The sequence below is a fragment of the Dermacentor andersoni genome, chromosome 10 (genome assembly GCF_023375885.2).
Source record: "Dermacentor andersoni chromosome 10, qqDerAnde1_hic_scaffold, whole genome shotgun sequence".
NCBI lineage: Eukaryota > Metazoa > Arthropoda > Arachnida > Ixodida > Ixodidae > Dermacentor > Dermacentor andersoni.
In genome coordinates, this window is record NC_092823.1 from 41,864,488 (window position 1) to 41,891,200 (window position 26,713).

Consider the following 26,713-nt stretch of genomic DNA (forward strand, 5'->3'; position numbering starts at 1 on the left):
TGACGAATTTTGTCGAAAGCCCTGGCCTGGAAGTGAACACGGACACATACATCGTTAGCCACCGCTCAACATTGTAAACGAAGCGGGTATCAAACTTTGTCAATGCCGTGAACGGACGTCTTAGATTCTGCAATTAGTCAGAAAGAACAACGGAACCGATAGGTGTTCGGCACATCCTATACACCCTGCAGAAACGTGCAGGCTTCTGGCATTCTGGTCATAGTGAAAACATCTGATCAGGGCATGAACTCTAAGACTCTCGCCTTAAGGTAAAGTTCGAAGCTTCGTCGCGCTCCGTGATCTCTACTTGCAGAATCCACCTTATACCAAGGGTTTCAGTTAGCTTTTTTAAGCCGTTGTCAACAGTCATTGCGGAAAATTGTAGGTGAAAGTGACATGGAGAAAAATTTTCCGATGTCTAGTCTCTGTTCACGTCACAATCGTGTCGGAGTAAAGTTTATGTCTGTCCTGGTCATTGGCTCCTTTGTTGGCGCAGGGTTGCTGCAACGAAAATACAACGGGCGCACGACGTCAATGACCGTGGAGGTGCCAGCCTTTCGGGAGGCCACTCGAGATCCCCAGCTTTTCCCAAAGAGTGGGTCAGACGTGCCTGTAATTTGGTCTCGAAAGCCGCACGATGCCACCTGCGGGACAACCTGGGTCGCCCGAACGACGACGCAAGTGTCTACCAGCGCTCCTGGAAGGCGATATACTTCTCACCGTTCATGGGACCGAAGGTAAGACGAACTTCGGCAAGTTAAGGAATGAAAAAAAAAAAATCCCCGATGATTATACGATACTACCTAATGCAAAATTTAAACGCAGCTGTATACGTGTTTTCATTTCGTGATATATTGGCTGGCGTGGGCAATCTGTCTTGTGCGACACGTTGCAAACGGAGCGAAGTGTGGCGCGACTGCCTCGCTAATCAAGGGATCGCGAGAGGAAGTGCGTGGGTGACGCATGGGCGCGATTAACAGCAGCCGCCGCAGACATGACTTCCGCTCATGCAGCGCTTTGTTTCCATACAGACGACGCGCGCTACTCTGGTGCCATCTCGTAGCCGTCATCGCCGCAGAGCCCGACTTGCGCAACAATATGCTTTTCTTCTCACGCTTTCGCCATACCCTCCTTCTCCGCTTTGCTCCTCGCGCTCTCTTCGCCCTCGCCATTTTTTTCCTCCGCCGCTGCGCCCCGTCTTCGCTCTCATCTTTCGCCGTGCTCGTTCGCTCGCTTACGAGGTACGACGCCGATGCTCTCCGCAGGAACGGGCGCGTAAGAGCTGTGCTCTAAAATAGTCCTCTCTCTCTCTTCCACTGTTTTGGTATGCTGCGCAGCAACTTTCGATTACGCTACATTCGGAGGCCGAAACGTCGCCTTCAGGCAACTTTTCTGGGTGATCTCGAGAACGCTGCACGTGCCTTGAATTATGTGGCGGCACCTGATCAAACAGGGGGAAAGAAATACCGGTGGGAAGAAGTAATCGGAAACCTCGTAAGCTAAGTCGGTAAACAGTAAATTATCTACGCAATACTGTTTACCACTCTGGCTCACCGTAGCTTGGTCACAGTGATGGGCGAACACTACGATTTAATTTTTTAGCTGGGAACAAGACTCAAGTAGCGTGGCGACCTTTCGTTGTGGAAAGAAAAGAATAACTCATCTAATGTTAAATGGCGTGAAAGGGTGGCTGAGCGCCCACTTCCAATCTTCCGTTTCACAAATCTTCGCTACATTTGGCAGAAATAATTTCTTTGATGCCGGATAATGTACTCAGCCATCTTTGACTACTTTACGCATGCTTGGAAAAACGTACGCACAATAGTGCCGAGCAGACTGCAGAGATACGAGTTTGATTAGCGCCGGCACGCGCTTAGAATCTTAGGCAGCAACTGACGTCAGGAGAAAATCTAGAAGTTCCTAATTAGAGTATATTGGTAATGTTGGACAACTACGGCATCAATTCTAGGAACACTAGAGGAGAGCTGTTGGTAGAATTCTCGGAATGCAATAGACTCCGGGTAATGAATACCTTCTTCAGGAAGCGCAGTAAGAGGAAGTGGACCTGGAAAAGCCCTAGGCCCAAACGATGAAACATTCCTTTCGTTCGACCGCTTCCTAACCTTACGTGAGGCCTCCTTACAGCGAAGGATCGATGTAGGAAGCAAGCTTACTGTGAAAGCTCCCTTCGCCCGTCCTCACTTAAGGAACGGTTGCCGCACGTCTGGGTTCGAGAGAAAACTTTCAAAGCTTTACGCGAACACCACTATTTAATGTCTTCGGCAAGCAATAACTTACTGTGTGAAAGTCATAGTTTGTGCGCGGCCGTGGCACATACCATTGTTCCGAGTGTCTGTTTATGTAAGTGGTGTTTTGTATAAATTAACTATGTGATCTCTGTTGACAAACATGAACATTGCTCGAGGTTACACACGTTGCACAGGATGAGTTGTATTCATCGCTATTAGTTGCATATCATTTCATTATTCGCGTCACTAAACTTTCGCTTTACATACCCGTAAATTGCAATATGTGCGTTCGACTTGCTAAATGTTTATTTCGTCTGATAATTCGAGAGTGCGTTTCGCATACTGCTATTTGCGGCCATTACTGTCGTTCCTTCGTCTACCGCCAGGTCAGCGAATAAGTGTATTGAGCCTGGGCCTAGTAGCACACTTTTATCTACGTATGGTAGCAGCAATATAATAATGTATCTCCTTCAGGCAGATCGTCTACTTGCACTTGCCTACAGCAAATCCCCTGGAGCCCGCCATGAGGCGTGCCTAACCATCATGGCGGACGTCTTCCGGCGGACCAAGTGCGGACGCAGTTTCCGCACATGGTCTGTCTTTCGCGTCGGATTAGCCTGTGACGCTTCGTCGGCTACGGAGTGCAGATTCAACATGCATCGGCAGCGATTGCACGCCGCCGACTGCTTTGCTTGCGACGGCACTAACTCAGAAAACCGCTGTGCTAAGCGGCGCACTAAGGCAACGACACCAACGGGCGAATCTCGCTTTGGTCCTGCGAGACACACGCCAGCATGAATCAGAACGGGTTCGTGGCGAACCCGTTCTGCGAACTCTGCAACTCGCATTGCCGCTGAGCGCGTCGCAACTCAACTGGCTGCCCAAGACACTACGGAGCCGGACCAAAATGCTCGTACAGTCAACCACAAAATTTTACGGAACACAAAACCTGAATATCTGCGCAGCCTCATAGCGCAGCCTGTCATTCGAATTTACAGCTTCTACCAGTATATGTGAACGACATTGTGATTTTCTGTTTTGCTGGTCACAAGCTGCTCGAAAATTGAACGTTTTCCGAGATCCCGTGGTCCGTAAACGTTTGTGGCCGACCGTACCTTCGCCGAAGCGACTCGGCAGCAGGACCCCGCGCTAAGCAAACCTACCACATGGCCGCCGACCCGAAGTCGTGAGCCTTTCGCTGCAGCGGCCCGCGAGTTCAGGAAGTGATACAGTCCGCTCTGTTTTCAGTGTGCGGTTTGCGAACGCCTATTTGCGAACTGCGCGAACGCAGTTCTCCGGCGCGCACAATGAACAGCTTCTATGAATACACGCCTCACTTGCGTGTTCTACCGATTCCTATGAAAGAGGGATCAACCATAATTTTTATCGAATACGAAGTTCTCGGAAGGGATATTTCGGGTAACAGCGCAAATAGACTGTGCGCTCACACTTGTAAACATGCTGCTGGTCTTCGCTAACATCCAGCCCCATTCACGGAAACTCGCCAATACCAACAATCACTTATTAGATACGAGTGCACTTAGTAGCGAGTATGCTGACCGTTGAGGGGTTTACATAAGGTATGTTAGAATGTTTGAAGCTGAACCTTTTGTCCTCAGTCGCAGTGTAAAGTGCAAACGAAGAATATTTCGTCTGTTCTGTAAGCTACCGCAAGAAAGGTGTGTGAAGGTGGGTGCGCGGCATAAACAAATATAGCGCAATCGCCGCATTCATGAGTGACCATGCAAAAGATAAATAATGCTATGACATCGCACGGTTACTGAACGAATGAAACGACCACTTGCGGCTAATAAGCCATTGCCAATAAATAAAGCAACTATGAGCGAATGTCTGTGAAACTGATTTATACGGCGGCTGCAAAAGGCTTGCCCCGGTGTCCTTGAAAACGATTTCTAGCCCTGCCCTATGCTACGTGCACAGCACAGCAGTGCCCGTAGCATGTGGACAAGGCGTAATGAGCTCGGAAAGACGGATTCGTGTCATTTACATGTCTTCTGAAGCCTTGGCCAAGGTTTCGTACCGTTCATGCAGTCATTGTCGGCGACGAACGCCGAAATAAGGGCTTGTTGCACCACACCGGCATCGTGCGCCGCCATTGTAAACAGGCAGCGAAGGCCGGAGGACGCAAGCAATGGACGCGTCACCACGTGACCAAACATGGCGGCGCCCGCCGTCGCAGTCGTCTTAGTGCCAAGTCGAAGAGCAAGGAGAGTGACTGGCCCCCACGGCGCGCGTTGATATTCACGTGATCTGTTGTGTGGGGGAGCATGCGAGGGAGCGACGTGAAAGCAATTAGTGCTGGTTGTATAGCTGTCCCAGCACCGCACACTTCGGAGCTGCGAGAGTTATTACGCGGTGAGTTAGAAAGACATACATCAAATAAAAAGAGAAATAGCATGTGTGCATCGCGGCGACATGGCAAGTGATTTATTCATATAAAACCTTGGAAGATATGGAAAACAAACAAAAATTGCAGCCGGTTGAATCAACGAAGTTCACGCTTGCTACACGGATGACGAACTCATCTGCGAGGTGGCGCCGGAAGGCTGTCCTACTGATCCTGAAATATGAAAGAGACGGAAAAGTTAGGTCGAGCAAAACCAGGCGCATAAAGAAAAGGCTAAGTGACAGAAAAATACGACAGTATGAATGGCGTGACACCGTTCGAGGCTAGACTTACTGAGAATACCTTGTGGGTGTATTGCCAGCGCGGAAAAGACTAAGGTTACGAGCGAAGCTAATCGGCGAGCAATCCCGCCTTCCGTGGCAGTGGTATATTCACAATATTGTCGATTATAAGTAGGATAAATTGCGCATTCGCGCCGACACGGTGTTTTACTGTTATTGGAAGGTATGTAGTTCCCGAAGTTGCACTGGAAGGCAACGACACGCCGCAGTTGCTTACGGTTTGAAATCGATTGTGCGAACCGAGAGCGCTGGCATAACGTTGTTACATTCCTCACACCATACGTACACCGCAGCAGAGAATGGAAACAGGCTTCTAGCTCAACTACTGAACACTGCTGTCGTCTAGGAGCTGCAGCGGGTACTGAATAGCGTGGAAACGCTGCGCGATTCGACAGGGAATGAGGGGCAGGCAAGATGGGGTAAGAGAAAGTTGGCGCAACATCGACAATGGTACGCGTGACCTAGTACTTGCACTCATATCCACCCTGTACGCGCTTTCTGCAATTGAAAGATAGGTATGAACCGCGAGGGATCGCGTGTATGACCAAGCAGTCAGCAGAGCAGGTTAGAGTTGCGAGGCTGCAAAAAGCAAGGGTCAAAGGTAGCAAACGACGCAACGTGCTCGGCGTTACGTGCTTGCGAACAGGCAGCGACACGGGGAAGCAAAAATAAAGAGAATTTGCGTTTTTAACTGGCCGCCACGGGGGCATGGTGGTTACGGCTTGCCGCTGGGGAACACGAGACCCGTACAAAGGCGGAAAAAAAAAGCAACGATTGCATACCATCTTTAAACGAACGCTAAAGAACCTCAGTTGGCTAGCTAGAAACCAGAGCACCTCCCACTACGGCGTTTTCAGATATTCCCTTGTTTTTGGGCGCGACATTATATTCATTGCCACAATCCTGCATCGGCTCGGCATGTTCCGTATTCCATAGCAGCTCTTGAGCACGAACGCCTTGGCAAATCACACCTACGACGGATGCTGTATGCTAGATCCCTTCAGTCGGAAACGGCCATGCGCACTATACCTGAAAGAGCGGATGCCGGAAACGTTCACTCTCGAGACTCACCGTTCACCGGTCCTCGTCACGCATGTGATCGAGATCCTTGACGTGAGGACGGCGTTGCGGGCTGGGCAGTTTTGCCGGGGCCGGCTTTGCTGGATCACGTCCTGCGCTTGCGCTTTCATCCATCACAGAAGGTTCGTCGAAGATGGCCGAGGAAACATTCGCGTCGGTGGCGTCGGCGACAGTTTCATCAGATCCAACGGACATTCCAGTCGCACTGACTGTGCTCTGCGCGTACGACTCTACGGACGTTCCCGTCAATGGCAGTCCCGAAGAGACCTTGTGGCCAAAGCTGAACCCAGTGGACGTCGTCCCTTCACTTCCGCTGACGTCCATCGGGGATTGCGGTTCCTCGCTCGTGGGTGGTTGCGTCGCCTCCGATTGGTCGGGGTTCGTCTCCGCTAGGGCAGGCGCAGTTTGGCTTAGGGTCGTCGCTTCCGGCGGCAGGAAGCAGTCATCCGGACTTGCTGACGGAAACGTCACCTCTGAAAGTGTCCCGAGTGCTTCCGCTCCTTCAGCTGGAGGAGCCATAGCAGCGGCACCTGTTCCCGATGAAGACGAGCGGAGACTTCCACTGGCCACCGTGCCTTGAGAAAATGGCCCAAGTGACAATGACTCTGCTAGTGCAGAGGTCCTAGAGCTGACGCTCATTTCGTCATCGGCCGAATATTCCGCCATGCTTCCAGAAGACAGTGTTGCCGAGGACAGACGAGGATGCGTGCCGGCAAGCGCCCCAGTTGTCGCGCTTTTGCTCGCCGCCTTTTCCGAGGAAGAACTCAGCTGGCGACTTTCGATAGAGAGAGTCAACGCAGTTGTCTCCGTCGACGGGCTACTGAAGGAAGACGCACTGCTATCGGTGGACGTACTTGTGGTACTCGGACGGCGTTGCGCTTCCTCAGCTTCGCGGACATCGGAGGCTGTGTCCATGCCTTCCTCGCGCGTTGACTGTTCCGCTTCCTGCAGTTCCGGTCGCTTCGTGCTTGCCGCCTGCGAAGACGAACCATCACGTAGCCTCTTCAGGCAGTCGTCGCAGGTCTTGCAGGTGCAGGAGCTACCACCGGAGTCCATGGTGGCCTGAAAACTTTCTGCAATTACCGGCTAGAATTGATGACTGCGGCCACCGGCTGCCCACGCTGCGACGTTCCTTGTAACGCATCCGCTTCGAAGCCTTTGTAATATGAGGCAGGCTGTGTGTGTCGTCATCGCATCGAACAGCGTACGGCATATGTTTGTGGCCCACCGCATGCATAGCGCATGCGCGGAGGGCAGTAGATAAATGAAAACGATGCCAGACTGCCGCCACGCCTTTGATTGAAGCGCATGAGTCTATCGCGCGTTCCTTCGCTAGGCACAAGCCCGTAGTGAAACCGTACATCATGATTTGAACGTGCCGGATTTCAGCGCTGTCTGACCAGTCACGTAAAATGCTTGGGCAGTGACGACATTTGATTGTGGCAGTGTAATGAGGGGGCGCGTGGCGTGCTTTGCTGCACTGACAATGCACTGCAACTTCTTTATCTGCAAGCGGTCCCGAAATTAACATGGTACGGGAAAACCAACTGTACAAAACATCGTTAATAATAATTATTTTTTTTTTACATTTCACAGAAACTGTATTCTTGAGCGCAATCGAGCCGCAAACGCAACCCAGCGCAGAGATAGGCTCCCCCCGTCAATAATATTTTGGTGATATGGCTCACGCGCAATTGTTGCTCCGATACCTTTCAGCATTGTCACATTGCGTGCTTGCTTTGGCGCCCAGACAGTGCAATATTCAGTGCATCATTGGATCGGTGTAGTCAACCTCAATTCTGGCGGCAAAAAAGACCGCCTGTGGAGGAAAGGCACCAGCTATTTTTGCAATAGAGTTCTTGTTATTTTTTTCTGACAAAATTGTTACATATATATTCACCTGTAACACTTGAGTGTAATGGCTGTGCTTGTTAGTAAGTGACACTCCTTTGTGACTGATATTTTGCTTTTCCTCTGCTCCTCATTTTAGCTGTACTTCGTGCATAATTGTTGCCTAATTGGTTGTTCTATCATTCGTGAGTTCTTACAATCATAATTTCTGTATCACCTCCTTACACAATGCCTTTCTAGGTCTGTAAGGTATTTTGAAATACATACATACATACATACATACATACATACATACATACATACATACATACATACATACATACATGCATGCATACATACATACATACATACATACATACATACATACATACATACATACATACATACATACATACATACATACATACATGTACAGGTTACAGAAGAAAACAAGTTATCGATTACAATTACAACTAGTTTTTCAAATATGCTATTGTTTACCATGGCTAACTACTGCACCACGAAAGCAACTGACCAATTAGTAAAAATTAATCGATTATTTTTTTTGCATTACTTTTCTCCCCACGTTTATTACCATTCCACAAATACAGTAAAAAGAACGAGCTGGCCTGGTTCTTTCAGTGCGTCCTCTGCAGGCCTTCACAGGTTGTTTATCTCCGTTAAGGTATTCCTTTTCGAAATTTCAGTCGCTAATCTTCCCTCGTTTTCTTGTGAACACATCTGCAGCGACACCGAGCACTCGCTCAACGTGCGCATTGGATACAAGAGCTGTGTAGTAACGCACGGGGACCTTTCACAAACGATTGTCCTGACTCCATGCCGCGATGCTCGTGTATGAGTTCTCTATGGAGCGCAGGGCTTCATTGTTGTTGGGCTACGGGAACGCCTTCGCGAGAGGGCCGGTTGAAAAGGAAAAAATCGTATTGAGTGATTCCGTGGCATCACCGTCCGAAGTAACCTCCGCTATCGAGTCATTTCAATTCGTCGGGCAACATCCGGTAGACTTACTGTCGGCGCACTTCACTCGTTAGCCATTTAGACTTATTAAACAACTAATTGTAACAGGCGTCAGCAAAAGTTCGCGTTCCTTTACAATGTACCCAAATCTGTGACGTAATTTAATATAATGCTGCACATTATTCAGGCCTGTAAATACTGTTCGTGTGTAGCAATCACAAAAATAGGTGTATTTGAGTGTATGTGAGTTACCTATTATTAAACAGATAGATACATACGAGTTTACCTGTCAAAAGCTTCTGTCGATATCAGAGAAGTTATAGAATGCACTAAGAAAATACAAGTACAGGCATCTCTCACACATGTCTAGAGTGGTCGAGTGGCCGGCAGCGGACTGTGTCAGCGTCCGTAGCAGCTACCTCGTGGTAACGGCTATATTCCACGTATGTTTCTCCGACAGCTCATGGACCAAGCAAGAGGCATGACAATACATGGTCTCATTGCGTTGTCAGCCATCATGTTTTGTTTTTTTGCAAAGGTGGCGGCGAGCTCGGCTGCAGTATGAGTCTATCTCTACATGTATTTAGCATCTGTGTGCATGGATTATACGCATGTGTTTGTATCATGTTCTGGTTGTCGTACTTGGAACGATGTAAGCGTTCTCTTTATATATTGCGCCGCAGTAATTTACTCAACTTTGCGTTGAAATGTACGCAATGTGGCCACCTAGTATTGGCCAAAATAGCCAGCAGTATCGACAAAAAACGATATGATACAGATCCGGGGCACTTGGTGGAATCGACATGAGGCGAATCTTTCATGCAATTAAATTCTATAAAATTCACTACAATGTGTGCAATTGTCCTTGTTTTCATCCTATGCGAAACGAATTCCTGCGCAATGTTTGCTTATGCACCCCACATGTCAAAACTTTATAGTCATGTAATCTATATATAGGTCGGCGAACTCACTCGAGAGTTAGCTCACTCAGACTCGCACACGCATGTGAGGCTGAATTTATGTGATCCCGGCTGGGTAGAAATTGGTGAACCTGGCTATGGTGTTGGGCTGCTGAGCACGAGGTCGCGTGATCGAATACCGGCCACGGTGGCCGCATTGCGATGGGGGCGGATTGCGAGAACACCCGTGTGCTTAGATTTAGCTGTACGTTAAAATACCCCAGGTGGTCAAAATTTCCGGAGTCAGAAAGTGGTTTTGGCACATAAAACCCCATCATTTTTTTACTGCGACGCCGCTTAATTCACTGGGAAAGATACACGTGAAAGCCGACATGAACACGCTGCAACCAAACGGTCTCGCGTAGACCGCGACGTTGAAACGCCGGATACTATGCTGCCATGTCATATTCCCTCGACACAGCATTTGACCGCGGCTGCATATTCTTTACATTGATGCGAATCATAATACATATATCCTTAAAAAAAACATACCGCACCATGCAACTACTGCGTTTTCGCATGTGATATCGCAAGCAGCTTGCCTGCACGGACCAAATCTGAAACTCAGGACGACATTCCGAAGGTCATGTCTTCTCGAGAGGGACACCACGTGGTACCTGCGACTCACAGTGCGTGTAAATTAACGAAAGGCTCGCAGAAGTACGTACTTTCGGCACCCGAAGCAGACGTGAAGAAAACCTCGCTTTATTAGCAACGTACCGTGCCAACAAACGAACAGAAATCCCAGCGCCGAATCGGAATACACGTTTCACGGCGCAAGCTGTTATGGGCTCATTCCAATAGCCCTTTCGGCTGGCGATGTTGTCCGCCGACGCCGCCTTCAGTGTCCGCCGCAGCTATGGCCAGGAATGAGAAGAAAAAATACCCAGTTCCTGCCGGGATCGAAACGGGGACCGCTGCGTGGAAGTCAACAACTATTCCACTGTTATAACTCAACTGTTATGACTGCTACCGGGCGGGAACGGCATCCGGCGGGAAGGCCAGGAGCATAATAAAGCCCACACAAGAACGGGAACACTGCGCCCGTTTATTCAGTGACAGCCCTTTGTTCAGACGTTCTCAAGCCGCTCCGGCACGTGCGATGACGTCGGTCTCGCGCCACGGCGAACGCGGTTTTCTCAGTCTTCGTTGTCGTTTTCACTTTGCAGCAACCACTTAACCTCGTCGGCGCTTGCGAGCTGCTGTGGAAACAAGCCCTATACAGGCGTCCTAGCGTGCGAGGAGTCACGCGATGTGACATGCCCGCCGCGTAGCGTCAATACGTGCACACTTTGCATTGCACTTGCATATTGTAGCACCAGGTGGCATGCCACGTAGCAGTTGCATAGGTAGTAGTACAAGGTAGATAGAGAAGTTTTAATGATTGAAGAAAAAGAATGTTAAGCAGATGCATACAAAAATGGTAGAATGAAAACATGTATAGCTTACCTGATTAAATCCAGCGCGGCTAGGCGACAATTTGTCACCGCCCCGTTCCAAAGGTGTTGCTAATAAATATTAATACTAATAATCAGCTGCAGTAGCAGTAGCTGCATTGAATCGTGCCACTTGTCACGCGATGTGAGATGCGCACCGCGTAGCGTCGATACGTGCAAAATTTGCATAGCAGTTGCATTGTATTCCACCAACTGTGACGACACGTAAAAGTTGCATCGTGTCGTGCCACGTGTCAAGGTATGAGACATGTGCGCCACGTAGTCTTGATGCCTGTGTTGACATTTCGGTACACGTTATGGCGCCTCTTCGCAAGGTACAAAACGCTACATGCTGAAGAAGGGAATTGTAGAGCCACGCGCGCTCTGCGATTCTACGATAATTAAAATTCACTGATTAAGTTTTTCACTAATTACCTCATGGCACATGTTGCAACTTACAAATTCTAGCCGGGGAGTTCGCAAGGCGGATCCACTTGGAACGAATTCTCAGGATGGCACCAGTTTCAAGACATTAATTCCAGAAGTTTGCGAAGAAGTCAATTGGCGTTCCAGTTGCTTTTGTGTTTCAGTACATAAAACTACGTTTTGTTAAGAAAGTAAGTGGACCGACAGTTCATTTTTACCGCAAGTTTGACGGTGCATATCTCGTAAATGGTGGCATCCATTCAATTCTTTTCAATTGGATATGCCTTGTTGCAGTGTCACCCGCTAGAATTTGTAAATTGCAATACATGTGGCGTAAGATAATTAGTTAAAAGCTTAATTAAAGAACTTTTGTTAATTAGCTGATTATTCATATCAATTTTCTGTTTATGTAATGTCCGCCTCTTCGACTACACTAGCTTATGGACTTCAATTGTGCTATCTGCCCCACGCTGTTTCCAAAAATGTTTAAAGTGTTCGCAGAAACACCCTGTATACGTTTCGTTCCAATGTTGCACATAACCGTTCTGGAGGATTTGCAGCTATATATGTGCGAACTATACAGAACTTTGGTGCTACAATAAATGAAGGGGCGCAAGTAATTTGGAAAATAGTAATGGGAATAGCGCTAACGTCTGCGAAGGCGGTTCTGTGCTTTAGTCAGTTATATTGTCGGGGTTGGAAGTTAACCTAAGGTCGGTGGGCCACTTGGCATTGGAAGCCCACGGTAAATCCAAAAATGAGGTAGCGCAGGACGAAATGAGTTGGGCCGCTTCCGAGAAGTACAGATCAAAATTATTTTTATGAAAGACTCAGGTAAAGTGGATGAAAAGAGATAGGTGGCTGAAGTGGACAAATATCGGTACCTCGAAAGCGTGAGCACAGAATAAAGTAAGAAATCATGAAAGTTGGCTACCAAGTACTCGGTAATTGAAACTGTAAATAGATAACCGACAGTCTTAAAAACAAAAGCGCGAGAAGCAGACGGTAACTTGGATGCAAAGGCTGGAAAAAAAACGCCTATCGAAATTTACAAATAGGGTAAGAAAGAAATCAAAAGAGTAAATCTGGGCGAGAACGGAAAGTGGCCGTGCCTCGTTATTTAAGGCCCGATATGTTTGAGTGAGGAATAAAAGGTGCCGGAGGAAATATTTGCAACAGGAAGAGGCATGTGTATGCTGCAGAAAAAAGTCTGGAAACGACTCAGCGCATTGTAATGGCATGCCAAAGTATCCACCCAGTAAGACCCGTAGGTATCATCGACCTGCCAGAAGCACTGTTATTTAGAGCGGATGGAAGCATAAACAGGTCAGACGTTTAGAACATATTGATAGAGAGAAAGCTGGTAAGACATCAATAGAAGCTGAGTCGATGCAAGCGTTGGTAACTGTACAATACAGCGAAATATGTTTTAATGTAGAAAGAAAAGGTCGAGGAGAGGTATAGCAAAATGCTACACTGCGATATACGTACCTGATTAGACCAGACAGGCTACAGGGGACTATTTTTTGTTGCGCCGGCTTCGAAGGAAATGGCAATAGAAATCATCATGCTCATCATCGGCATGTGTAGATACGGCACGCATACACGAGCACGGGGCCAGGAATTAGGTTGGCGGCCATAGCTGCAGCACTGAGATGGCAGCTGATTACAAAAACCCTCGTTCACCGCACATTGGTTGCAATTCAGACGAGCTGTCTGAAATGATCGGCCGAATACGCCATCAGGAAGCCATTCACGCGGTGCCTCGCCAAGCCTCCGTTGATCTTGATTACGTCATCACGTAACCATTGCGTGCATCACTGAGCATCGTTACATCTTCATTGAACATGTCGTCACGTGGTCCACACACACACACACACTCCTGCACTAATCGTGGCACCGTGGAGGCAATAGCCAAGAGCGCGTGCCCTTACACATGAAAGGTTCGATAAGGTTACCAGCTAGCTCTCCCATATATCAAAACAACGGCAGAGGTCGTGCTCAGTTAGCAAGCAGCAACGCGAGTCGAGTGGCTCCCCCCGGCACTCCGAGTGTAAGCCGAACCTTTTTCCTGTCAGCACTGCTTCAAACTACCAGTGACGGACACAGCTATGTCGCACATGCTCGGTTTGTGCTGCTGCAAGTCGTGCGAAGACTGCCAAAAGCGGCTACGCGTCCGGATGCCGTCGTGCCTGGGTGGCGGGGAAGGAGGAGAAGAGGAGCAGCAGCCGCAACAACAGCAAGGTACACCCTCGCAAGTTTTTGTTTTGTTTTGTTTAATAATCCGCGAGAGCGTCGACCACACGGCGTCGACCGCACGGCGTATCAGCGGCCTACGGTATACCGGCGAGCGGTGGCATGATTGGCGAGCTTATGTGCGGGCGCGCAAGGTGGTTTCGAGTTGGAATGTATTCTGTCGACGCTGCTGACTTCAGGAGTGCCCCTCGCCATCGCCGGCCGGGCCGCTGACACTGGCTGACACGCCGTGCGGTCGACGCTCGCACCGTATCACGTAAAAACATTGTCCAGATACCACGCCCCGTGGGAATCGATGTTATGCGAAGGATTTCGCAGGTTACCTGGCTGTCCATCAATGTCTGGGCTTCCGCAGGACGATGCCCGGCGGACCAACGTGTTCCCGTGAATTGGGAGATTGTGCGTGTGTTGGTTGCGAGCGTACGTGTCTGTGACGACAGCAGCACAACGACGACGACGGCCACATTGATGACGATCGCATGGCGGCAACGCCGTAATAGCACGCTACTTCTTGGTTTCTACGTAGATAGTGGACGAGCGTAAGGGAGAGAAAGGCGGATTGTGACGTCATCAGTAACTGCGTACTGCGAGATCGTACGTACCTGCGGCTACGTTATGTGGTCTATCGAACACCGTCGATGATAGTTGTTTACTCCGACGAATAAATGTTAAAGCACGATCAACTTAGGCGGTCATGAATTCGGTATACAACGTACCACAATTTCTACGTAGCGTGCTATGAGTGAAGTGCTGATCATGGTAGGCCGATGCAGAAGTGCAGTCTGACACGGCGCCTCAGAGCACAAGTTGTTACAAGGAAAGAAGACGAGGTAGTAGCACGGGACGCATTCGCCGAGCGTTTAAAAGTTTGGTGGCTTTGGAACGAGAGAACTATGCATGCGATCGCGGCGTAATTGTTTGAATGCCGAGCCAGGGGAGTGGCATAGCTATAGATCCGCGGGGGCGATCTGTCTTCTCACAAACACCTCCGGGTTGCAGAGGCAAACGCACGAAGCCTGTAGGGTAGCATATTTATTGAACATATAATTTAAATCTATATTTAACGAACGAATGCTTTGGTTTCGTTCCTTCCTTTTGACTATTTATTTATTTTTCCAGCACTTGGGGAATGTTCATGCGCTTATTTTCAGCTTTTGCAGCAAAATAAGTTGGCAAACTCTGGAGAAAGCGCAAAACGTACTGAGCCACGTCACACACGATCCGTAATAAATCCAACTTGGCTGTGCTCGTTTCTCAAGCCCCCTGATGCTGCTTGAAATCTGCTAGCGCTCTCGCTCGCTTTGCACTACGTGTTCCGCGCTACGCCGCTGTGCACCTCATTAGAGAGCTTTAGATTAGGGGACGCAAGCGGCTTGCGCACGCAAGAACTAAGGGCCACGGTACTGCGCAGACGCTTCAGTCTGCGCATGCGCAGTACCGTAGCTCCTCGTTCTTGCCTGCGCAAGCCGCTTGCATCCCCTAATCTAAAACTCTCAATTTTATTGCACTCACAGGCACGTGTGTATTTTCTTGCGGTTTCTTTGGCGCTGTCAATAACAGAATATATGTGCCGCTTTTCACGAAGTGTTTATTTCTACGTACGAGAGCACGTAGCCCTGTGTGCTACAATTGCAGCACGTAAAATGTCAGCACGCATCCGCAGTCCCAGAGAACGCTGAATAGATGCGTGATCCGCCGTCTTGTGGCGCTGTCGCGCCGCTTTTTCGCTGCAGCATACGCGCGGTAAACACGTCCGTGCCGGCGCAAGGCCGGTCCAACTTCGCTGTGTCAGTTTCCGGCAGTGGTCCGTCAGCGCGTTGCACACAACGTTCCTCGACGCAGAATCGGGCCGGTATAAAGCGAAATTCTTGGCTTAATTGCGCACGCCGCGCTTTCTGCCGTCTGTTCTTGCCCCATTTCTATGTCTAGGTGCGTAGCTGCGTCACCGCCTGAATACGTTCAAAGTTCCGCCTGCTCTGCTGGCGACGCCGCTCACAACGCATGAACAAAAGTCTGCTTCAGGCTGCCGCTCGCGCTGCTTCATTTGTGGCACTTCGGCGGCCAAAACTAGCGTCCCAGTATATATAGGTTAAAAATGCAGGAAATACGCTTCAGATTGCCTCTGAGGCGCTGCCGTAGCTCGACTGTGTCTACACCGTCGCCATGGATCTCTACTTTTGTCATCCGCACTGACCGGGCTGCTGTGCTCGACGGCACAAGTTCGATTCCACCGTCGGTCCAACATTGGTTTATTCTTATTAAAGCGAGACGATAATCTAGCTGCCTGCCGCAATGGGCCAAGACCAAGGCAAATTAATGCTTCGCATTGACATTGCACACGTGAACAGGCATGCCGGCCTTCGACAGAGCGCATCTTTCGCTGTCCGCTATGCCCAGGTGCAGTCACCCAAGAGCCTTCGTCCTCGTCTTCCGAGGGTGCCATCCCTCCGGGTGCAGCTGGTGCTGCTGCGGCAGCGGGTTTAAAGCTCGAAGTCGGATCAAGCTATTCGGACACCTCGTCCACGATCAGCGAGGACAGCTGGCGCCCACCGGTGAGGATCCCACCGGCGAGGCTCCCACCGACTGACTCTCCCCAACCCGGCCCCAGTGGTATGTCAACGGTCAGCGTCGATATGGTCAAGAACCCGTCCTACACCACCAGCGAGGACTCGGAGACGGTAACTCTCCTGGCTTAATTATTGCGCGTACCACTCGTTATAGCTACACCTGCTCCGAGCGATCAAAAAAGGCGAGCACGAAAAGCGGCTTTACAGTTTGCATAGGAATGTTTAATGAAACACTACAGGGAAGTTATTTGAGGTGTATTAGTCAGTCCCCCAACTACAACATAAGGGGAGATGTGCCTGTTGGGCCAAAAAGGAACAAGAACGAAAGACGGTGTGAGCGCCGCCTTAAAGTTCCCGCACCAACTCGCCATTGCTTCATACTTGTTGAATGCGTCTGTTTTCACCTAGCTAACCCTTCACCGGCTAGGATGGACCATAATGTATTCTAAAAGAGCCAATGACTGAATTTGGAAAGTCTCCAATAACTGCTTCTGTGCTAGAATGACCCGGATACGGAAACAATTGCTCCAACATCCGTGACGTCACTTCCTTGCTCCCGTTTCAGCGCTATTTGTGCGTAGTTCCTGCCTTTGACCACAGCTCTTGCTATGCTCGTTGCCAACCTCGGCTACAGTGTCAGACAAATGGTGATATTTAACCCCGTTTTTTTTTCTTCATCGTAATAACATTTTGCAGTGAAATTAATGACAATGCACTTGTTAAAAGAGATACATTACCAGTATCCCGGTGAACTCCTTTATTCATTCTGTTTCGTATGCCGCGTGCTGGGGCTACCGTCAGAGTGACCACCACAGGGTACAGGTGTCGTCGTCCCAGCTGCTATTTAAAGGCTGCTAACGATAAAATTACAATTTCACCTTTGCCAACAGTGATTCGTTGGTATACACTATACTCATTTGTAACAAACTTGGCCAAAGTGAAATTTTATTGTAGTTTGCCTTTTAAGCGCAAACTTAGAAAAACGACACTCTGTTAAGACAAACGACCACTGTTAACAGAAACATCTTGCCTGTGCACTGACTTGTTCCTATCTGTGTCAGTGCGCTTAATTCCTCAAAATGCCTCACCGAGAAGGCCGCACTTTGCGCTGGTCATTTTCATCTAGGTTAGAGCCCGCGCTGTATTCGGTGTTAGGCTTTCGACCACTCCACTATCGTGGTCCTGCGTTTGCCCTGCTATCTGAAGCTGTTTAGATTTACCCCAGTTTAGCTGCATGAGCGAGCGCTTGCCAAAAGTGACACCGCATTGCATACACCCGAAACTGCCTCCCCTAAGGCTGCTCGCACTTTGCAACGTTTGTGGCGTCTTCCCATAATTTCTTGGCATCCATAGCAGCGAGTGGCGTCTTGCCTGTAGAGTACTCGTGAAATGAGGGACGCCGCTTGTCGTGCTGGTACCTACGCGTGACGGGTATGTCACGTCATCAGTGCATCATTTCATGACGCGCACATCGCTTTGCGTTTGGATGCCGTTTTTCACTGGTATCATGAATGTAATTGATTGGTGGCTCGGTGCAAAACGCGCCTGTCGTGCCATCAGGTTTCTTGTTCACTCTTCATTGATTTTGACGAATTGGTCTTAAGTACACGGGTGTATCAGCGTTTCGGCCCTATCTATACTCGGGCCGGCGAGGCCGGAATGATACCCGCCACCTAGAGCTCAGTGGCACAAGGCCATAGCCACTTGGATACCGCGGCGGCGTACCTGGTCACGTGTGCCATTTATATGACGTGTTTGCATGGCTGCCTTTTCGCGAATATATATATGCTTGCAGCCCCATTGCCGCATTCTTGTATTGCCCGTTGTTTGCCCGGTGTTTTTATTAACCAGTACTCACTACTTTAATTTCAGCCCCCTTAGGCGCTGCTGTTCCACCTATAGGTGCATCCCTCCTACAGAGGGCAGCGAACCGCAAGGACATTGTCACTACTTTTATGCCACAGATCTCCCGTAACTTTCTACAGCCTGTGAACATTTTTATTGCTATTTTACAAATAAACCTTCCTGTGAATCTTTGCAGAAGCCTTTTGTGCGTTCATTCTTCGCCATGACTCTGGTTTGCAGCGGCAGTGTGTCAAGCTTTATGCATTCTTCGCTGACCAGCTTCAGTTTCGCAATTGCATCAGTACAGGTTAAAATCATCCAAATTTCTGTGGATGCAGTTCACCAGCATCCACTTCGCAACGGGGCAGTGGCTAGTGCGACCAAGCACGTTATTTTTACCTTTATAAGCAGCTCTGCGTCTCGGAGACTCGTATTTCCCTAAAACTTAATGTTTTTCATTCGCAGCATAATTTGCCTCTTACCCGGCACTTAGTGGTACAGGTCGTAAATATTAAGGCGTAAGCCTTTAGTGGCTCACCATTGTCCGTGCACAGTGCGTTGTGAACGCAGGAAAGCGGTGATCAATCACGTGATCCACGGCAGCGTCCGTTCACCGAACAGTTAAGGCAACAGAGGCAGCCATAGATAGGCTTTCGCCTATCGCAACTTAGCTCAGCAAACTGCCCATAGATTTTTTGCGTTCCTGACGCTGGGATCGTGTCTTAGCGGTGTGCGAAAACTGAAGGCGATCGACAGCGGACACAAAAGAAAGCGAGTTTAGGTTCGTTACTCGGAATAGTCTTGGCAGACTATTCCGAGTATGGCTCCCAGATGATTTGCTAATGGCTAACGTGGCTCCCAGCTAACCTACCCATTCTTGCATACTTCGTTGCTGCGCTCCGAGGTGCGGCACTGAACGACTCTAATGTCGATAGTCGCGGTTTCCTGTGAAAGAAAAAAATGGAAGGTTGTACACATGCAGCTAGCTTTACTAAAGAAGCATTGCATGCACGGAAGAGCCAGGGGCGTAACATATTCATATAGCCCATGGGGACACCTTTTGTGTTGTCACGAACGCCTCCTGGCTGCAGTCAAACGCGCAAATCCTGCCAAGTAGTATATTGATTGCAGTATTCGTTTCATTGCTTCATTCTAGAGAAAAAAGCTTTCTTGAAAATGCGCAGCTCTTAGTCAGCGTAGTTAGGAATGCGACGAAGGAGAAGAAAGGCCCTAAAAGAAGGTGGGCAGAAGAAAGAGGAAAATAAAAAAAATTCTGTTCGTGTGATGTTATCAGTAGTAGGGTAAGTGTCCGATGCGATGCATGTAGACTGTAAATGCACAAGAAAATAAAATCTGTCTTGATGAGACGACGTGCGTGAGTCATAGTTTAGACCGAAAACAAATTGATTCAATAAAGAACAAGAAGTCTTGGTATTTGCACTGTTCTTATGGGCAAGGCCAGAGACCCAGCATCCATGTAAATGCCCAGGGGACTTGGTCGAGCTTTTCCATGTTCATCTTGTATTGATGTCGCTCGTCTCTGCAAGCTGGGCACTCGAGCAAAATGTGCTCTAGAGATTCTACCACGTCGCAGTTGTCACAGCATGGATTTGTAGTCTGTCCATTTCGGAAAAGATTGTTCATGTACGCAACGTTCATTCGAAGCCGGTGACAGAGGGTCTCCAGATGGCGTAATGGACATTGCGGTAGCCGTGACTGGAATTCTTGGTCGATATTGAATAAAGACTTGTAACTGCCTGAATGTGAAGACCATCTCTTACGCCGTTCACTGAGTATACTTATTGCTTCGCCAAAGCTGAAGCTTCACTCTTATTGAAAACACTTTCATAAATTTTATGTGAGCATGTCCTTTATTTGTGTCCTGCCTCATCCGCTTTTGCATTACCTGTTATACCGCAATGTCCTGGAAGCCACTGAAATGCTATCACATATCCAGCATTATAAATGCCAAGCGGTGGAGGTATGCTATATCCTGGACCAAAGTGTAATTGCTTGATTTAGTGCTCTTCGTGAAGAGGCTTTGCAATGCTGCAGAACTATTATGTCTAGTTGTACATTGCTGTTGGAGCTGCCGTAGTACGTATTTTAGCGCCTGTTTCATCGCGTACAGTTCGGACAATGTTCATGACGTTACTCGCTCTAAACGCCATGAAAATGCCTGGTCTGTGGAAGAAACGAAAATACCACAGCAAGAGCTATGTTGCGTAAAGGAGCCGTCAGTAAAAATGTGCTTCGTATTGGAGTACTTCTCGCTCATTTAGGCCAGTGCTGTCTGTAAGATAGCGGCTTGAGGCATGTTCTTCTTAGACTCTATTGCAGGTATGTACATTCGAATGCGTAGAGGAGACAGCATCCGTGGAAGGTACTGTAGTGCATTATCTGTGGTGCTTGTTTGGGGATAGTGAGTCGAATTCTGCCAACAGCTTGCCTGAATCCGGAATTGGTTCGCATTTTGATATTACTCGTGAAATGAATGTTCTTTTGGACCACGTTGCTTCTATGTATGGGGGTGGTTTCCTGAATTCGTAGCAGGTCAAGACTTAAACGCTGGGCCTCAGCTGCTGTCCCTATACAAGCATGCGCCTTCGGAAGACCTATACAAACACGCAGACTATTGCTACGTGCCGCTTCCAAGCTTTTCTTATTAGTTGGGGACAGTCTCTGCAGGATAGGAAGGCTATAGCGCACGAGGCCATCAACGTAAGCATTATGCAGCAGCGCACCCGCCGTGGTTGCTCAGTGGCTATGGTGTTGGGCTGCTGAGCACGAGGTCGCGGGATCGAATCCCGGCCACGGCGGCCGCATTTCGATGGGGGCGAAATGCGAAAACACCCGTGTGCTTAGATTTAGGTGCACGTTAAAGAACCCCTGGTGGTCGAAATTCCCCGAGTCCTCCACTACGGCTTGCCTCATAATCAAAGTATTTTAGGCACGTGAAACCCCATAATTTAATTTTTTAGGTAGTTTCCGTTCAAGTATGTGGCTCATACCCACTATGGGGAATAAACCAAGAAATGGTGGGATTGTCTTGAGGAAGCAAAAAGTCACATTCCTGCGCCTTACATACAAGAAAGGCATGTATGCATACCCGATTAGATCAAGCAGGCTAGGTGGCTGTTTGTCACCACCTCGTTTCAAAGGGTTTGCGAATAAATGCGGAGGCTTATGTTATAAGACCAGGTCCCCGGAATACTGGCATGTGCCGCATGTATGTTCAACCTATGGTAACCAAATGACTTCTTGCACTCTCCCCACTCTGCAGAATAATCTCAGATCTGCGTCCATCGATGTACCTAATTGTTCTGGCACAGAACTGTATAACTTCTATTGCCCCAAAATTTGGGTTTGACCATGTACCTAATCTTCCCTTGTTTAAGAGTTTTGTGTATCTATATATCTACATTGTTTGTTTTTCCCGAGCTGTTTGATGTGCGAAGCAAATTGTTTAATTTAGATCTGTGTACTATATGCCCTTACTCTCTCTTTCCTTTATCCCTTTTCGTTGCTCCTCTTTCCTTTCTTTCTTTATTTTCTCGCTCCTTGCTGTCTGCTGCCTTTTGGGCCTAGTGGTTATTAGGACCAGTCAAGCTGCTTTTTTAGCAACCTTTTTCCTAATGCCTTTGCACTTTGTGCCACTTGTTATTATGAATATTATTATAATTATTATTATTATTATTATTATTATTATTATTATTATTATTATTATTATTATTATTTTCGGCTGCTGAGCACGAGGTCGCGGGATCGAATCCCGGCCACGGCGGCCGCATTTCGATGGGGGCGAAATGCGAAAAGACCCGTGTACTTAGATTTAGGTGCACGTTAAAGAACCCCTGGTGGTCGAAATTTCCGGAGTCCTCCACTACGGCTTGCCTCATAATCAAAGTATTTTAGGCACGTGAAACCCCATACTTTAATTTTTTAGGTAGTTTCCGTTCAAGTATGTGGCTCATACCCACTATGGGGAATAAACCAAGAAATGGTGGGATTGTCTTGAGGAAGCAAAAAGTCACATTCCTGCGCCTTACATACAAGAAAGGCATGTATGCATACCCGATTAGATCAAGCAGGCTAGGTGGCTGTTTGTCACCACCTCGTTTCAAAGGGTTTGCGAATAAATGCGGAGGCTTATGTTATAAGACCAGGTCCCCGGAATACTGGCATGTGCCGCATGTATGTTCAACCTATGGTAACCAAATGACTTCTTACACTCTCCCCACTCTGCAGAATAATCTCAGATCTGCGTCCATCGATGTACCTAATTGTTCTGGCACAGAACTGTATAACTTCTATTGCCCCAAAATTTGGGTTTGACCATGTACCTAATCTTCCCTTGTTTAAGAGTTTTGTGTATCTATATATCTACATTGTTTGTTTTTCCCGAGCTGTTTGATGTGCGAAGCAAATTGTTTAATTTAGATCTGTGTACTATATGCCCTTACTCTCTCTTTCCTTTATCCCTTTTCGTTGCTCCTCTTTCCTTTCTTTCTTTATTTTCTCGCTCCTTGCTGTCTGCTGCCTTTTGGGCCTAGTGGTTATTAGGACCAGTCAAGCTGCTTTTTTAGCAACCTTTTTCCTAATGCCTTTGCACTTTGTGCCACTTGTTATTATGAATATTATTATAATTATTATTATTATTATTATTATTATTATTATTATTATTATTATTATTATTATTATTATTATTATTATTTTCGGCTGCTGAGCACGAGGTCGCGGGATCGAATCCCGGCCACGGCGGCCGCATTTCGATGGGGGCGAAATGCGAAAACACCCGTGTACTTAGATTTAGGTGCACGTTAAAGAACCCCAGGTGGTCGAAATTTCCGGAGTCCCCCACTACGGCGTGCCTCATAATCAGAAAGTGGTTTTGGCACGTAAAACCCCATAATATAATTTTTTAATTATTATTATTGTTATTATTATTATTATTAATATTATTATTATTATTATTATTATTAATATTATTATTATTATTATTATTATTATTATTATTATTATTATTATTATTATTATTATTATTATTATTATTATTATTATTATTATTATTATTAAATCATCGTCATCAGCAGCAGCAGCATCGAATCGTGCCACTTGTCACGCGATGTGACGTGCGCACCGCGTAGCATTATTATGTTCAAACTTTGCGTAGAAGTTGCATTCTATCAGGTGTCCTGACATGTAGCAGTTGCATGTAACAGTTAGATGTTGCATGAAGCTGTGCTTGGTAAACTCAAGCAGGCTAGGTGACTAGTTGTCACCGCCCCGGATCAACGGGGATGGCAACGTGTGCGCCGCGTAGTCTGGAAACTTGTGTTTACTCTTAGGTACATGCTATGGCGCCTCCTCGCAAGGTACCGACCGCTGTTGAAGAAGCGAATCGTAGAGCCACGCGCGCGACTGCAACCAGGCAACTTCGGGCTCAGCAGACCGCTGTGCAGAGAGCAGCACAAGTCGTAGCTCTCCGTCGTCGCCGTGCGGAAAGTTCAGATCCTTCTCGTGTAAACTACGCGTAGCGACTTCGCCGCGAAGACCCTCTAGTGCGTGCTGCCGAAAATGGTGCTCCTATGTTGAGCCACTCCTCCAGCTTATACGCTGTGTCTGTGCTGGGTGTGCAGCGCAGGCCTGTGACTTTCTTCGGTAACCAAATACACCTAACCACGTAGTTACTTAAATTTCGAGACAAGTTGTACCACGCAAGACAGATTTGAGCGCTTGAATTGGGCAGGAACTACAACGGAACACCAGTGGTCGCTCCATGCAGCAGCGTCAGAAAGGCCAATCCGCGGGCGCGCGCGTTTCCAGGGGAGGTATATTCTGCGTTAATCACTTTCGGCGACAGTATAGCCTTCGCATTCACGCTCGCGCTGATTGGCTGGTTGAGCGAAATCGGATGAGCTTATTGGGTGGCCGAGCACTACGTCACGCGAAGACGGAAGTCACGGAGGAAGGAAACTAAGGAGAGGCTCTGACGTCACTCTTTGTGAAGCAAAAGTGAAGCCGGAAGTTGGCGTTGCTCATGGCGATGCTCCGCCTATTGGGCCACCTTCCTCTTTTGTTTAGATCTTTCGCGAAACCACGCCGCGCTGCGCGTGGTTTCGCGCGCGGAGCGTGCGCGCTCGCGCAACATCCGGGAGAGCACGGTGCAGGTAACACAGCGCAACAAGACACGGTGACTAACGCAAACCCGCCCACACAGCGCCTTTGCCACGGCACGAAACCTGCCAGAGCAACACGTGTGAGCGCTCAAAGCCATAACAACGCCGCCATTGTGGCCCAAAAAGCGCGGCCATACAGCAAAAACAAAATAAAAAAGCAGCAAAAAGAATGAGAATCTACTACGTCATTTCCGCCACACTTTTCTCCTAGCGCGCGGTGGGGGTAGGGCCTCTCCTTAGTTTCCTTCCTCCGTGACGGAAGTGATCGTCGCAGAATGCGTCCCCAGCTGTTCGCCAACGATTTGAACCGGCAGTCCTACGTTTTGATGAGGATAACAACTTCGGACGTTGGCGCGAGGAAATCAGTTATGCAGACAATCCCTTTCAGATTTTCATTAGTCCTGCCGGAGCGCTTTCTCCGAGCTACATCAACAATGAGGTGCTGCTCTTCATAGAGGATCCAGACGCAAGCATCGCGGTTATTGAGTGGTCACGATCGTGCGTGCAATGCGTTCGTACGTTACTACACAGCGCTTCTCTCCAGCGCGAGCATCGGACGAGTTTTCCGTGTCGTTGCTGGGGCCTTCACACGCAAACGAGGGAGGATAACCGACGAAAATATTCAAATTCAATTATTGTTAGTGACGATAAACAACGTAAAATAAAGCTGCAGAGAACGCACGCAAGATACCCAGGCCAACTCGTTATGCTTACAGTGTTGATGGAATGTTAACAAAGGTTGCGAGAAAAATGACGTAGAAATAATCGATTACATTTTAGGAATTACTCAGTTTCGCGGAGCAGTAATCTGCAATCGTTATCAAGGGTATTTGTTCATGAACTAATTGGTTACCTTTGCATGTAACTTGTACAACCTAGTCTAAACGAACACGTGCGAATCTTCAGCGCGCCTCCTTCCTTAAGCGCGGCCGTGTAACTGTGCATGGCTGTAAGCGTGGGGCAGCCCGTGTGCCCTACTTTAGAGCTAATCTTCCGCGTGTGCAAAGAGTGTGCGTGCCGCGACATCATGAGCAGTGGCGTAGCAACAGGGGGGGCCGCGGGGCCGTGGGCCCCAGGTGCAAGGGGCCAGACGGGGGGGGGGGGGGGGGGGGGTGTCATATACGCCTGAAGACACCCCTCTTTCCGCCGGCTTGACTGGGCGCAAATTGCAAAGAATGCTCCGGTATCCAGTAGCCCGAGCTCATGCACCCGATGCGTTGCGCCGCTGAATTGTCGGCTGCAGCTCTATCAACACCTCACGAAATAATTGCGCGAATGTGCGGGCTAAAAAATTTAATTCGCGAAATGGTCACTGAACTACTCGCCTTAGCGGAACGTTTCATGTGGGGTGCGCTCGTGCTGTGCGTTCATGTTGGGAGCAGGAGTCGCTAAACATACAGTGAGGCGTTGAGGCTCTTGGGACCCTCTTCCGTTCAGAACGCGCAGCGAAGACGAACAAAGACAGCAGCAAGAGGGCGCTCAACCAGCGCGCCCGACGCTCGCGTTTACGGCGAAGCGTTCATTGAGAGCGACGTTGCATAAGCGGGGCTGTCAAAAGTCGCGAATGGGATTCTCTGGATCGTCTTTAGACTCGGTTCGGCCGAAGAGTTTGGCGGCGTATGACTCGACAGGCTGTACTCGCGGACCCGCCGCGATGTCCGGCTCGCTTTTACTTCCTCTCTCCCGCTCGCTCCGAGAAGCCGCTGCGAAACCTGCCGTTATGTTTCACGCTTTCCTTCTTACCCTCGAAAGTTTCAGAAAACTGTTGTTGTTGTGTGACTTCATGTCACAAGTACAGTGTCTGTATCAGCTGCACAGAATTTTATAAAAAAAAAGGTGATTTCGTAAGGATATTTCCCGATCGAGATTCTATGAAGTTATGTCTTTTTGTGATTACTAGGAACTCGGTAGCACGAAAACTATGTCAGAAAAGTAATAACCATATCCTTAATAATCCCGTAATTAGTACTTACAGAGGAAGCACTTCAATTCGAGAATTGAGGACTCAAAGTCATATTATTAACTCAACAAAAACTTCTTAAACAAAATCGTTTTGCGTGCTACAACCTACAGTACTTTGGCACTGCGGGCGGCGCCCAGTATATTGCAGCAGCGAAAGAAATATGAAATAGTGGACCAGCGACGTTGATCCCTTAATCCTCTCCATTGCGAGTGCAGACCAACAGTAGTGCAAGCTTT

At 48.3% G+C, this 26,713-nt stretch overlaps 2 protein-coding genes across 3 annotated transcripts; one reads left to right on the forward strand and one right to left on the reverse strand.

The window, feature by feature from the left end:
* The first annotated feature begins 487 nt into the window (after positions 1–487).
* On the forward strand, positions 488–18,533 carry LOC129380622 (uncharacterized). The gene is made up of 4 exons (XM_055062192.2): positions 488–737; positions 13,746–13,911; positions 16,321–16,601; positions 18,363–18,533. Exons 1-4 carry the CDS (start codon positions 726–728, stop codon positions 18,369–18,371), a joined length of 468 nt encoding a protein of 155 aa, XP_054918167.2. The 5' UTR covers positions 488–725; the 3' UTR covers positions 18,372–18,533.
* Positions 4,651–7,527, reverse strand: LOC126546276 (uncharacterized). Of its 2 annotated transcripts, none has more exons than XM_055062191.2 (2): positions 5,988–7,527; positions 4,651–4,830 (listed from the first exon to the last, which is right to left on the reverse strand). In XM_055062191.2, the coding sequence occupies exon 1, from the start codon at positions 7,092–7,094 to the stop codon at positions 6,033–6,035; it is 1,062 nt and encodes a 353-aa protein (XP_054918166.2). In that variant the 5' UTR covers positions 7,095–7,527; the 3' UTR covers positions 4,651–4,830; positions 5,988–6,032. The 2 variants fall into 2 exon arrangements, with proteins under 2 accessions (XP_054918166.2, XP_050050389.2); XM_050194432.3 differs by having other exon boundaries at positions 6,030–7,521.
* Positions 18,534–26,713: the final 8,180 nt, after the last annotated feature.